Source organism: Pleurodeles waltl, chromosome 9 (assembly GCF_031143425.1).
Source record: "Pleurodeles waltl isolate 20211129_DDA chromosome 9, aPleWal1.hap1.20221129, whole genome shotgun sequence".
Classification (NCBI taxonomy): Eukaryota; Metazoa; Chordata; class Amphibia; order Caudata; family Salamandridae; genus Pleurodeles; species Pleurodeles waltl.
In genome coordinates, this window is record NC_090448.1 from 278,476,163 (window position 1) to 278,490,370 (window position 14,208).

The following is a 14,208-nucleotide window of genomic DNA, read 5'->3' on the forward strand; positions in this document are numbered from 1 at the left end:
CACTTCTTCATTTTAGTACCAAGTTTTTTCATCAGACACCGTTTTTTATGGGGCACTGTTTCTTTTGTAAGCACCACTATGCGCCCATGGGGCGGCACCATGACACTTTTTATCTGTGTACACATCTTTGATTGAGAAACTTATTTCATTTGGTAAGGGACACCTTTTATCCGCGTATACAACTATGATTGAGGAACGGGTTTTGTTTGGTAACTTAGTAGCGTATATAGTTGTGGCCTCACATACAGTGCAGGAGCCGGCTTTGGTACCACGTGGTTTATTCTCAATAAAAATCACTGGCATTTATTTTGGTTAACATCTCTGACATATTTATTTTTGGTTGTTTGTTTGTTTCAGTGTGGAACACACTTTAGGTTGCACATGTTGATGGATTTATCTGCATGGTGTGCACCCAGTCAGTGAGGCATGTGAAGCACATATTATTGTTTTTCTACTTTGGAGATTGATTGACTTCGGCTCTGATATAATTTTATGTTTTAATTCCTTAGCGACCCCTGGAGAAGGGACATGAGACCCAAAATGCATTGGGTTATTGGTACTGAAACAAGGGTATTGTGACTTCATTTGAGGAACATATAAAGAACAAGTCTGGAATCTTCAATATATACAATAAATAACAACTGAGTCTACATGAACAGAGAAAAGACTTGCATTTAGTTGTTTGAAGAGCAGCATCATTGTCTTAAACTTCTAAAGCAGAACCAGCGGGTTCGCATGTTAAGTGCAACCAGGGTGGGGTAGTGGGTATCCACAACCAGCACGCAGTTACAGTTTTTCAATGTGCTGCCTGGAGACATTGCAGGCACAAGCTTGATTAAAAAATTGAATTTAAGTGATGGCCACATTCAGGAGAAACTTATCACAATAATGTGGGGCTTGTTGAGTTGAAACACTGAAAAGCAGCCCATTGCATTATGAAATGGTGGTCACTCGGAATATTCCTCACCCATGTGCAAAATTTGCATTTTGATCCCTTTCTATGTTGATTTGGAGTTCCTTTAACTTCAGCTCTACATCACAGCCATTCATTCCTTTCCTACAACTGCACAGGTGAGTAGACTGAGCATTGCTTCTCATAGTTCAACTATACAAACTTCAGATTGAGGTGGCGGAAAACCTCAGATTAAGAGATTAACTCGATTTTGCTTTTTTGACCAATATCACTCTAAAGGATGGTCATGACCGGTTCGTGTTCATTAGCTCAGCTTTATTTGACTGGCTAATGCCTCACGGTGGTGAAATAATAAGCTGCCTTATGTTTAGTTGAGCTGCTCAAGTGCAGCCATACAGCATATTTAAATATGGCCCCAGTTTCTAGCTGTTTCATTGCTGTACCTTCAGAATCTCTATCAATTAAACCGTTCTCTTTTTTCACCTATTTATTCTTTCCTTTATGCGGTCCATTTGTGGCCAGGCGATTAATTGACATTAATTGGGCCTGCTTGACCTTCCTTTACATTGTGTGTCTGTGTGTGTGTGTGTATATATATATATATAGAAGAATTTTAAGTCATGTGCAATGGTAAATATTCGATAAACAAAGGTATGTAACAAAGTAACTCTATTGGGCATAAAGTATTTTTAAATTACATTTGTTGCCATCCTGTCATGCACTTCTAACTTGGGAACCGTCTGAAAGGTTGTAATCGAAAAAATAGGCATTGCGTCAAGTGTATATTGTCCAGTATAACAGTTCCAGTTAGTTTGCAATCCTCCACATCACATGTTAAATTCGCCCAAACCTAAAATAAATTAAACAGAACAGACCTAGAATGCTCAACCCCAGCAGTTCTAATAGCAGTTGTTGTCGATTTACGGATCCAAATATTCGTAATAACTTTTCGAAACATAGACATTATCTACGCTAAGTTGTGTTTACTACTAAAATAGAGTTGTTCCTCTTGCATATTTAAAGTTGAAAGGTGTCCACTGGGCTGCAGGTGCCGATCTATGAGTCACGTAATCAAGTGTATAATGACATCACTGAACTGGAGGTCTTTTTTTCTTCCCTGGGACCTATTGTCACTCGGCTCCCTCCCACGCCCCCTCCCTCTCCCCTCCCTCGCAAAGCTGTCAAATAAACGTCAGAAGTGTGATCTTTGACGGTAAGTGCAGATTGTGTATGGTGATACTACATTACCGGCCCACAAACATCCCTGCACTGTATTCAAATCGCCCTTTTGTCTTGGCCAGATGACAAAGAATATATTCTGAATTTCCGCTATCTAGAATTGTTCACCAGATAAACACGTAGATTTCGAAGTTATGTTTTCTGTTTCGGTGCAAGTATACTTTAAACAAAATGTTAAGCATGCCTTTACACGCGTGAAAGACAGGGAGCTTTATTTGTTTGTTGTAAATGTTTGTCTTTAAATATTCTATGTTGTGTTTTAATCAGGGAATTCAGGCAAATAAATGGAAAAAAAACATATTCAAGGCTATTAATAAAAGGTTGTGCTCTCACTCTTTATGGGGGACATATTTTTCCTCTGTTTGTATGCTACAGGCAAAATCTGTAAACAAAGTGTTTGTATAACATGAGATGCTTTTTTACAGTTAAATCAATATCTGTGTCGCTCCCTCCATGCACCGAAGAGTTGGGTCATAGGGTTAACAGCAATTAACTACAGTTGCTTTAGAGAAAAACGCGTTTTTCCTCACAAAAGCATTATTTCACCTGCCGTCAGTGGAAAGAGGAGGCCCATTGTGTGGAGTGTTTGAACTGATTCTGTTTAGAGGCTGGTTGTGATTGGTGGAGCAGGGCGTGGCTGATTGGGTAGTTTTGCATCTTGTCAGCTCAGAAGCACCCTTGCGCGTGCAATCTGTAACCTGAGGACGTCGAAGACTGTACACCAGGCAGCCCTTAATAGAGCTTCATGGCCCAGCACTCTGTTTGTGGTGGCAGCTAAATGGAGTTTGTCAGGTTTGTCAATATGATTGATTTTGTGATTTTTTTTTTATGTGTGCGTGTCTTCCCCGCGTAAAACTTGACAGGTTAATTTTGTGTTAGTGAGGAAAAAGGGGCGCTGTGCGTTTAAATTGTATTCGCAGCCATCTGTTTACCAAGTAGTTTACAGTCTCCCCGGAGCAGCCACGGCTCCGGGAGCCCTGGTGGCGGCGGGGGGAGAGGCGCTCGCACTGGCTCCACATGCTGCTGCTGCCCGGGAGACAATATGTTTGTAAATCTTTGTCTATTTCACGTTTGCGGCCGCGCGGGGCTGGTGCGCACGAGGCAGAGCAGTGTTTACAGCTCGCGCCGGGTGCATTGGCTTCACGGGCGGCTGCTGGCTCGCGGGCTCGTTTGTAACTGATTACAAACGCTCTAAGTGAAACATAAGCGAGAGCAGTAGCGTTGCTTATTGTTTGCTGCGTGCCCACGATGCTGCTGCGAGCTCGCTTCTCTCTGGGCTGCTGTGGCTGCGTGCGTGCGCTCGCCTGGGTTTGAATTTCACAGCACGGGCTCCTATTTGTTTGCTGCCCAATTTGCCATGTGACATGCTTCTGAGTCGAGCGAATTTTTTGTGTTTTTGACACCGGGCTGCGCTCGAGACTTTGGAAAGATTTGTTGTAACAGGATCTAAACTGGAGTGTTAACCCTGCGCGATTTCAGTGCTCTGAACGGATTTTTTTTTTCATTTTTGAGGGAGGAGGGAGGGGATTTAGGAAGTGGGAGGCAGGTTTAGAGCAAAGTGCACACTCTTCCTCTTCGGGATTAACTCCTTCGTGCCCTGCCTCTTTAGAGTGGAAAGTAAGTTGCGAGCTTGCAGCGCAACGATACACAACGTTTGGCAGACAAGGGAAGCGTCTCCCACCCTCCCAGCAAGCGATGCGTGGTGCCTCTTCTCGTTTTTCATTCCGAAAGAGATACAGACTTCAAGTTTAAATGACATGTCTCAGGATATTTAACTCGAAAAGTGGGAAAATGATTCCAAATGTAAGTTGTTTTTTTAAATGTATGCCTATGGAAAAAAAATGGAATAGTAAATGTTGAATATTATGTTAACGCCACAGTTTAACTGTCATTCGCACTTCTTTTTCTTGGTTAACATTTTTTTCTGCATGCAGCTCTCATGTGAGTCTATGCTTCATTTTGTTACATGGCTGTAGTTTACTGCACGTTTTTTTGTTTGTTTGCTTTAAAGTGGGAAACATAGCAAACTGGACACATGCGATAGTTGGACCCGTAGTTCGTTTTGACTGTGAAAGCGGTACTTTTGAGGGGTTTTTGTTTGTTTCATGTTAGTTTTGGCACTTTTCATGCCTGGGTGGGCTTCTGAGGAAGGGAGCGATGCGCTCAGCAGCACCCACCGAGCGCAGCAGAGAGAGCTGCTGAGCTGGCCTCCGAGGGGCCGAACGGAGAAGTGATTGGCCTGACACTTTATAATCAAACGTGATTTATTGTTCATTAGGAGCGCATTAGCCCTTTCAGGCAAAGACAGTTACTTTGTGCAGCGGTCTGCCATTGAGGAGATTGCCAGCACCTGTCACTTTTAGAGCACGAGATTATTAATCAGATCTCTCGATAAGGCAAGAAAATAGAACCCTTGACATCAAAAATACCAATGCCCCCGAAAATACAAAAACAATATTCACAAACAGCCAAAATAGAGAGCTTTGCATGTTAGGAAACACAAGGCAAACTCCGGGCGCTCGACAGAAATAACCGTGCTCGCACATTAATATTGCGTTTTTGAAGTTGGTCAGCCCGCTGAAGGCGTGTAACTGGCCACATGTGAGACCTACGTGTCAGGTTGACCAGGGCTTATTTCTGATTTTAGCACAATGCGGTGGCCTCTCATCCTAAACGCGAGAGCAGTGCTGTGCTTGCTTCTCCGCGCTGTGTTTTTCCTTAGTATTGTTTCTGGGCTCCAGAGATCTGCTGTTGTTGGCGGAGGGCAGGGAGGGCGCTCCCTGCAGAAAACAACAACAACAACGTGTGTGTCAAAAGCAAACAACATTGGGGAGCCAGTGTCTGACGCCATGGAAACGGCAATTTATTTGTGTTGTTAGTTCAACGCATGAGACGGGCGCAATCTGCGGGAGGATATGGAATCCATTGTTTTCCGTGAATTTTAATTTGACAGGGATTTTAGAGGCTGTGATCTTAATTAAATCTCAAGTAACGCATCTGAAGGCACGCGGCGTTGCAAAACCTCGCTGAGCTGGTAAATCATAAATCATCGGCAGTTTATGAGGCCGAGGGCTGGCTTGATTATTTTTGTAAAAATCCACCTGAAAATACAACTAAATGCATCTCCAGTTTCACGTAAAACACTCACAAGCAGTTCATATGCTAGCAAAATCACAAGTAAAGTCGGGGCTAGAAATTAATGAAGGTGACATGTCAGCTGCAAATAGTATTCAGTGTGGTCAATTAATATAAAGTGGCCAAATTTCGCTGTTTATGAATTTGAAAGATAGAAACTTTCACATTGGATTTTGAGTTGGTCGCTGTCCAACATGAGGGGCACCTGTCTCTCTACAAAGTTTTTTTTTATTAAATATCCTTGTTACTTATTTTTATATAAGTCGTCAAAGTGACTGAAAAAGGGCTTCCATTAAAAATGACATTTTTTTCATTCTTTTTTATCGACCAAGTACTTTTAGTTTAAGAGGACACAAAATTGCCAATCTCAGTTTCCGCTCATCGGTGTGGGTTGCCTCTTGTTGGCTGTTCTTCGGTTTATGGTTTTCAGTTATGACTGGTGCGCTGCGCAGCCAGGATGGTGGCAGAACAGTTCTTTTAAAGTTATATCTTTTTAGAAGCTACATCGTGCCTTTGTTTTGTATGCCAGCATGCAAATTAGTCATGATGATTATTGTGTATCATCTTCCAAGATCATATGCCTCGATTTACTCCTGAATAGTGGTCAAATATTAACTGACCTTAAACTGATCATGTTGGTTCGTCCATAAAGTTGTGTGTGCCAGAATGTTGCTGCAAGTGTGGCATAGCTCGTGTCCGGAAACATTTGAAAACGATGTATTAATGGTTCCTTCTTGAGCTGTATGTTCAGAAAGATTTATGGTCAAGGTGGACTGCGCTGGTGTTTTTTTTGGTTTTTGTTGCGTGTTTACAGCTGGAATTCTTCTCCTTAAAACTATTTAAGAGCAACAAGCCACCACATGAATGTACCATTTTTGGGATGCTGGTAAAGAACCTGTTGTTACTTCAGCTGTTTATTTTAAGTTCGCTGGGCTCATTTTTTAGAGGATTTGACAGGCTGGGAGCGTCCTGTTGCTTGTCTTTTAATTTATAACAAATGTTATGGCGTGCAAGAGCAGTTATTGATTTTCTTGTCAGTACTTTGTTTAGGAAAATAAACAGATGGGTGGAGGAGAGCGAGCTCTCCACACCTGCACAGCTCGATTGTGGGAAAGGCTTGACACTGTCAGCTTAATGTGTTATTGTGTAGCCGAAGACTTGGCTGCTTTTTAAGCAGTCTGTTTATTTTATCCAGGGCAGATCTGGGTTACTGGAAACTGCAGGGTGTAGTTTACTGTTGAGTTGAGAAGCAGTCATCTCTGAGTGCGTTTTACCCTGCTTGTTTCCGCTGTGCAGGACAACGGATACCAAACACATGAAATGTGTACAGCAGGCTTATAGCTACAGCCCTGCATCCTCTGAAAGCCCAGCTGAAGTGGGATGTGTAACCGACTACGGGTCGGCTGTGTGGTCAGCACATAATTGCATGCAAGAGCGGCAAGACTATTCCCCACCAACCCCTGTTGAAGCCTCCAATTGTGTCTAGTGATAACTCACTTTTAGATGACCCCACAGAATGTTTAGTAAGAAGACCCCTTGTTGTATGCATAATCCTTAGGATTAGCCTCATCCATACTCCCCAACCGTCCCACATTTATCAATTCTGTGTGTTTTTTTTTATAAAAAAATACATTCTGGTAACAATCTTGATACATCCATCTGTGGTCATTGCAATATTTTCTTGAGCAGTTTGGGAGCGATGTCAAAAATTTGCCGCTGACGAGGTGGGGGATTACTCCCATCTGTATGCGGTGCCTAATGCAGGACTTTGCATGTAAGCCTGGTCCACCCCTCCCCATTTCTTTTAAAGCCAAAATGTCATTGTTCAAATAACCGTGAACAAGATAAACCAACAACATCAAAAAGGTCGGTCCCTGTGATTTCTCAAGGGCTTGTTATTTTGTACTTTCCAATTCCATTTGATGTCTTGACAAAACACGATGACACGAGGGAGAATACATTAAATTTTCATCTAACCTGTTATGGCAGTGGCAGCTTAATTTCTTTTTACTTTTTACAGAATATGGCTCTTTGCACAATTACTCTAATTGCCACGCCACTTTATGAGAAGGTTCCTTCCTATTTTCCATGAATCTGCTAGGCATTTTTGAACATGTTTTGACCTTTAGCATGTAGAGATCTTGCTGGTTGGAGTGTGTCTTCATTAGGAGTAAATCAGTGAAAGGCAAGATTGTCAAAGAAGCAACTGATGTTTTCTCATTAGACTCTAATTTGCACCCTCGTATTCGGCTGTGATGTACAGATCAAGGTGTCTCTGGTAGGTGTGAGAAGCCGCACATTTTAGGCAACTAAAATTTCTTCCTACTTTATTTGGAATTATTGTATTAAAACTAACACCTTAAATAACACCTGAAAGGGAATGGCTATCATTGCATCAGGCCTGCTTTAACACATATTGCAGGGATTTCTTTTCCCCTCTGCTCTATTTAAGCTCGTGAGGGTAATTCTTGGTTAGACTGTAGGCCTGCTTACAAGCTCATTTAGACTCGCTGGCAGTCCAGAAATCTTTGCGCTTCTCGACACCTCTCTATGGATCGCTGATGAGACAGCCATGAACTTTTTCAGCAGTTCTTTTTTTAAGTGCATTACATCCTCTCCTTTTCCTTGAAGTTACAGTAAGCTGCATTTGATATTGTAGTTTAATAGGGCAATGTAAATGCTACCATAATCGTTTTATAGCTTGCGTACACATGTTCAAGTGCTGCTGCGCCGGTCAGTCTATATTCCTCCTCCGTTTGCTACAATCAATAGCAGTGACAGGTCCGAGTAACCCTGTTTTTACATAGAAATTTGTCAAGAAGCATCTCAAAAGAAATAGTTTATTCATATTAAAGTTTGACTTTCAATACATTGTTTGGCGCAAACAATGAGTATATTTTTGCTGCTAGCTGAGCTTTCCAAAGGCATGACTTTACGATTACACTCCGGTGCCTTGTGTTTCCATCCCACCTACACGAGGAAAGAAGATGTAACACGAAGCTTGGTAAAAATAATACTTGCAAAGTTCAGAAGATCACTGCTTGCTAAATGACTGGTTTGTGATGTATCTTTTTCCATTCATACGAGCCTTTGATAGTCGTAAGGAGACTTAATTATTTTCAGTCCTGCATTTTTGTAAAAATGAAACTGATGTTTATGGTAGAAAAACAATTAACTTGGCAGGTAATGGGGAAGCTTGGCATGCAGACACGATCAGTGGTAGTGTGACTGATAAATTACGGTCTAAATAAGCAAGTATTGGAGATTTCCTTAAGGCAAGCTCTTTGTCATATGTGTGATGTTCATATTTCGATGATAAGTCGATCATGGCATTTCCACTAGTGATTTTAATGGAATACATAGCTATTTGTTTAATACGAAAACATGCCAGAAAAAGAGAGCATCGGTTTTGATTTTTTAGTTCTTGTTCACAATCTCCCTGGTGTTTCTCTATTTTCTGTTTTGTTTGTACAATTGTCTAGTGGCTTCCTCCACTGAGGAGTGTCGACTGGTAGTGACAGAAGAGGTACTGGTGTCTGCATGTCTAAGGCCAAAAGTGAAATTCTTGTTTATATTCAGAATGAGACATTAAGTTACTAAATGAATAAAATGAGGAGCCTTGAGGTTTCAGTTCCTAGAGACTAAAAAGCCACACTCTAATCTACTCTGGTGGTACAAGTTAAGCGTGTTCCGTGCCTCTTCTGGACAATACCATAAGTAGGGAAGGCAAACCTCTCCTTACTCCTCTGTTGGGTCGTGTATCCGTTTAATCAGTTCTACAACATTTGTCTGTAGAAGCTGTTTTCCATTTTTTGGGTAGTTTGCAATTTATTCTTAGACAAGCCTTCATTGTTATAGCCAATCTGGCTAATTTGCTGCAGATTGGGCATTGATTTTGCTCAGCGGTTTATAGTGCAAGTTTCTTGGTCGGTTCGGCATGAAATGCATAACTTGCGTATTCCGCACACCTTTCCATGACTTTTCCATGCCATAGCCTTTGTTTAACAGATATCTACATTCTTACCCATGGATACCTGTATCTACGTCTACGGCACCAAAAATACTTGTCTCTTTTATCAAGTGATTCCGTGCATTTCTTTAAAGCTAAAGAAACGATCAGAATGTTCTGTTTTGTTAGAATTTTCTCAATAAATGTATTATTTCAATTCGGATGCATTCCTCATTTGAATGAGTGGTATGGCATCATAATTAAATGTAGTTGTAACAAGTGTTCTTAAGCACAATCCTGCAAGGATCATGCGTCTCCTTACACCTGCACACGATAAATGCCATGGGACCCTTCCTCAACACAACTCCACCCCGCTCTCATTTGAGATATTGTGGTAGTCCCCATCACCATTAGTTTTGCACCCTTACATTTGTTTTTGGCCCAGTGTTCTGTGTTCCGCTCCTGTTTATGGGAGTGTACTTAATTCCTTTTAATAAGCTTGTCGTCAATATATTGCACAACAGGATGTATGTTCTTCCGTCTAATAGACAAAACATGTATTTTCTAGATTGTGTCTGCATACTTGGCAACCTATATCTTGCAGAGCCCTATGATGACAGCAGCCTCGTGAAAGCTATTGTCTGTGTTAAAGTCATGTTTGTTGTGAGTTTGCTGTAATAATGAAGATGCCAACAGGTCCGAGCAAGCAGGCTTCCAATAGTCGGCGTGCAGCTGTATTTGTACCAGCCCTGCCAGGGTTGTTTGCACCTGGGTGTCTACCACACCCTACTGGTACAAGTTCAACCTCAGCAGTTTGCCATCTGTAGAACAGAAAAGAGGGCCTTTCCATAGACCCTCCACAATTACCGTGTGTTAATTACCCTTTGATCATTGCATGCGTCAGTCAACCACTACGTTTATTCTTCGTAATTGCGGCCTAGCAAAATGCACTCTTTCCTTTCTTCCCTTTTTTCTGGTGCAATGCTAGTTGCAGTTCCAGCGCATTAAATTGCATTTTTTGTGTACTTACATTGATTGGATGTTAGAGAGTCAAAAAGGACAGATGCAGGTTTATTGATGTAAAGGGGGTGACTCGTGTAATGTGACTGTAGCTGGCCAAGAAGAGCACTGGGCCGAGTCCTTGTAAAGCTCGGTTTGAACTGTTGTTGGAAACCATAGAAGATCTGTCCTGCTTCAGAGTGCCAAGGAGCTTCCATTGCCTGGACAATGGTCAGTGCTTGCTTCCTTGTTCGTGACTTTTTTAAGTTTGAGGAGGTTTGTGTTTTGAGACCTAGTTGTTGTCAGTTGCGCCTTGATCTCTTCACAAGCACACTCTACTACAGTTCATTTTGAAGACAAAAAACGCTTTCAGTCTGTAAATACGTGAGAGAATACTTTACAATGGTAGAATTACGAATTTGCACTACTTTCTATTTGTTATTTGCGCACACATCTAAAATAGCCCGGGGCCTTGGATGTCTGAGCAAGACTTCAGCAAGAAGACAAAATCAAGCGTAAGTGCTTCAACTTTTAAGGGATGCCAAGTCTGTTGGATGCTGTCTTGGATGAAGTTACAGTTTTTGGTAGACTGTGCTTAGAAAGGGACTCGTAAATATTAGAAGACTGTAGTTAAGAACTTACATGACTGTTTTAAATACTATTGATTTAAACCGCTGGCTGGATTTTATGAATCAAAGTGTAATTTCTAAGCTTTGGCTGTATTTCTCGCAACTAAAGCACTCTCTCTGCTGTGCCTTCAGCAGCGCTGCAGACATTCAGCACAGGATTAAATGATAGTAGTTACAGTGATCAATAGGTTAAGACCAGTGCCATCACTCTTCCCGCTAATGACCTCGGTAGTAATGGGTAATAAAGTGTGGGCGATAATAGCTTATTCCTGGTGCTGCACGCCCTGCGCGTCCTAGCATTACCAGGGACTAGCTGCATAGTCAGGTTAGGCACGGTGAACGCGCGGTCCATAACTCTTACCACTCTCACCTCTTAAGATGTGCTCTGCATCTAGATCTGCTGGGGCTGGGGCTTGTGCAGCACGGTTCATGCTCAGAAAATAAACACCTTGGCACACAAACATAAGGTAATCCTGATCGTAAGGAAATGAGAGAGTGAAGGGGACATTCCAGACAACAAGTTTACAGGTGTGGAAATGTGCAAATAATGGACTTAAGATGATGAGCTGGTCATTGTTTCAACTTGACCATCTTGCCTTTCATGTTGGCCGACGGATGTGTTATGTTTTCATGCACACCGAGACTAATATGCACATTGCAAAAGCACAGTCTTGTGATAGTTCAGGTTTTTCTAGGGTGAAGTGTGGGGCTAGAGCTATTAAACTCTCTTAAGAGGTCCACATTCTTTTTCTCAAAGTCAGTGGATTTTCCATTTTCCCAAGTTGTGTTGCCTTCTCTTGATTTGCAGGCTTAAGTCTCATGTAAAATCGGACTAAAGGCCACTCAGTTCCACCAAACAGCCAGGCAGTGCACCTTGAAAGGAAGCAGCATATGCCCATCACCAACTGAGACATTTCTGCTTGAGATTAGCTGTTGTTTGAAGTGGCTCTTCAGCGCCCAGTTTTCCCAGACCTTCAGCTATTTAAACAGGAAATAAGTTTATCTTAATGGAAATGGAACACGTTCAGCATTTGCACCTGCTCAAAGTTTCTTTTCATGTAAGAGACTTCCACCGAAAATATGATATGAAGTACCTGTCTGTTGAGAGACATCCGTCGTTAACACTTACAACCTTATTGACAAACCATATACATATTTAGTTCTAAAAGTTTTCATACTTCTAAGGAGGTTGTAGGTAAAGCTTTCTCCAGATCTTTTTGGAATAGGAGCACTGAATGTGCTTTTTAAACATTCCTGCACGTTCAGAACAATCTTTAAAAAAGATGGGAATGTTCATTGAGCTATTCTACCTTTCATCAATCCACAGGTAATGTTGTGTTCTTGCTATCTTCAAGCCTTAAGAGTATAATTGCATTTTATTTTGCTTCCTTCAGAGTAATTCAAACCCTAATTTGAAACAGTTTGCTGGTTTTCAAGGCTTGCCTGAAATGGGAAGTTCTTTATGACTGACAGATAAGCATTCCGGGCTCGGATAGTGAACCCACTGTCCTTTTGTCAGAACTTCTCATAGGTACTAACAGTTTGAACCAGCATTTCCTGTCCCTACTCCTGTACAGCAAATCTGTCTGACCTTTATTTGTGTTGAGTACCTTCTAAGAATTGAGACGAAGCTTAATTGTGTCTTTGTTGCATTTGTTTGTTCATTCAAATTGTGGTATATGCACCTTCAACCTCGGGAAGAAATTTCTTCTTTCATGATTGTATTGTTTGACTTTTCTATTCGTATTCTGACAGTTTAGAAAAAAATTCTGAAGTATGGAACGTTAACTATTTCTAGCTTTACAGATCTTGGTTTCTGATGCCAAGTCAGTTGAATATTTGCCATAATATGGTTTAAATGAGAATAGGTGGGTGCTTCCAGGTTTAAGTACCTGGGTAACACTTCTTTCTCAAACCTGCTTCTAATTTAATTAATCAATGCAGGATGGAGTATCATCTTTTTATGACATAAATTTTAGATTTGCGCATATTTTTTTTCATGCTACGCCAAAATGTATATCCGACAGTCCCAGAGTACACGCACAGCATAGGCAGGCTATGACCTTCAACAACCATTTTTAGTTCATCAAAATTAGTGATGCTGAGAAATCAGGACATCAGTGGATAATGACTGTGAAATTAGGGACGAGAGCTGGGCATCCAAATGACAGGACAAATCATGTGAAAAAGTGATGATAAACTGCATATTAAGACATTATGCTTAATAAAATTACTACAGTAGTCTTGCATTTTTGCTTATCGGCGGCCAAAAATCATTGTTATTCTTTGATCTGCTGATTGGTGATTGTTTTGGAGTTTTGAAGGCAATGGTGTACAGGAGCAATGTGCTCAAATTTGACATCTCACATTGCGAACTAAGGTTTTTGTGATGTAGTGTTCTCTCATTTGTTTAGCACTTGTATTTTAAATAAAAGAATATGGCTCCTGGTCATGCCTTGTTTTTCCTTCCCATCGTTTTTACCGATTTTTATGCGTTTTTTCCAAGTGTTTATTAGAAACAGTTTCTTCACTGGGTCGGTTGACAAAGTGGCTCTCCTGTAGACCGCAAATTAAACACAAGTGCAGTGATTATTTTGAGTAGCTAAATTACATTCAGGAAAGCTCGCCCGATCCACAGCATTGTCATTAGGTAGCCGCGTGAATACAATTTGTGTAACCTTGGCCAAGACAGGCTGTCATTTTAATGTCAGTGTTTTATCTGAACAAGACATCATCCTTTCAGATGCGGCGTGCAGGTTCCTTACAAAGATGCCCGCGCCGAAATGTGTTAACAGTTGCAAATATGAAATGCTATCAGGTTCATCACGGTAGCTGTTTGTCACCGAAATGTCATCGAAAGCGCCTTTTAATGGTATCTCTCCTATTATGAACGCGAGGAAGGTATCTCTGTTCCGGGTGACTTTAGAAGGATACAATATGTTGTAACTGGAACAAGTGTTGTGGCTTTTTTATTTATTTTTTGTATTTACCTGCCTTTAATGTTTTTAAATGATTTGTCACTGAGATCGGTTAATTGGCCAGCAGCTGTGCATTTCACTTTTTAGATTTATTCGCTTTCTGAATAAAAATAGATGTAATGACATTGGCAATTTCTCTTTTATTCTCAAAATGTACAGATGTTCGGATATGTTTCTTCATGGATATGTTTCTTCTTGGCGTGTGTCTCATAAAATAAGATGTTCATTTTCCTAAAGGGCGTACATGTTTGTGGCTACTTTGGTGTATGGGACCTTTCCCCTCGTCAAAAACGCCCAAAACAGATCTATTAAAGATGATTTCGTACAGTTTGATCTTGACGTTAAAAAAGCATTTTGTTTGGGGAT

General features: G+C 41.1%; 1 protein-coding gene across 21 annotated transcripts in view; it reads left to right on the plus strand.

Moving 5' to 3' along the window:
- FOXP1 (forkhead box P1) overlaps nt 1-14,208 on the plus strand; it is a 767,794-nt gene that overhangs the window by 626,366 nt on the left and 127,220 nt on the right. For 2 of the 21 annotated variants that reach the window (XM_069206721.1, XM_069206723.1), the window contains exon 1: nt 2,839-2,944. The exons of 14 other annotated variants lie outside the window; for them this stretch is intronic. Coding sequence is in view for 3 of the 7 variants with exons in the window: in XM_069206720.1 (XP_069062821.1) it covers nt 3,905-3,955 (51 nt within the window). In the remaining 4 variants the exon portion in view is untranslated. Of the gene's footprint in view, nt 1-2,826; nt 2,945-3,656; nt 3,956-14,208 lie in introns of those variants that run through there. 5 more of the 21 variants (XM_069206726.1, XM_069206727.1, XM_069206720.1 and 2 more) reach the window with 5 other exon arrangements.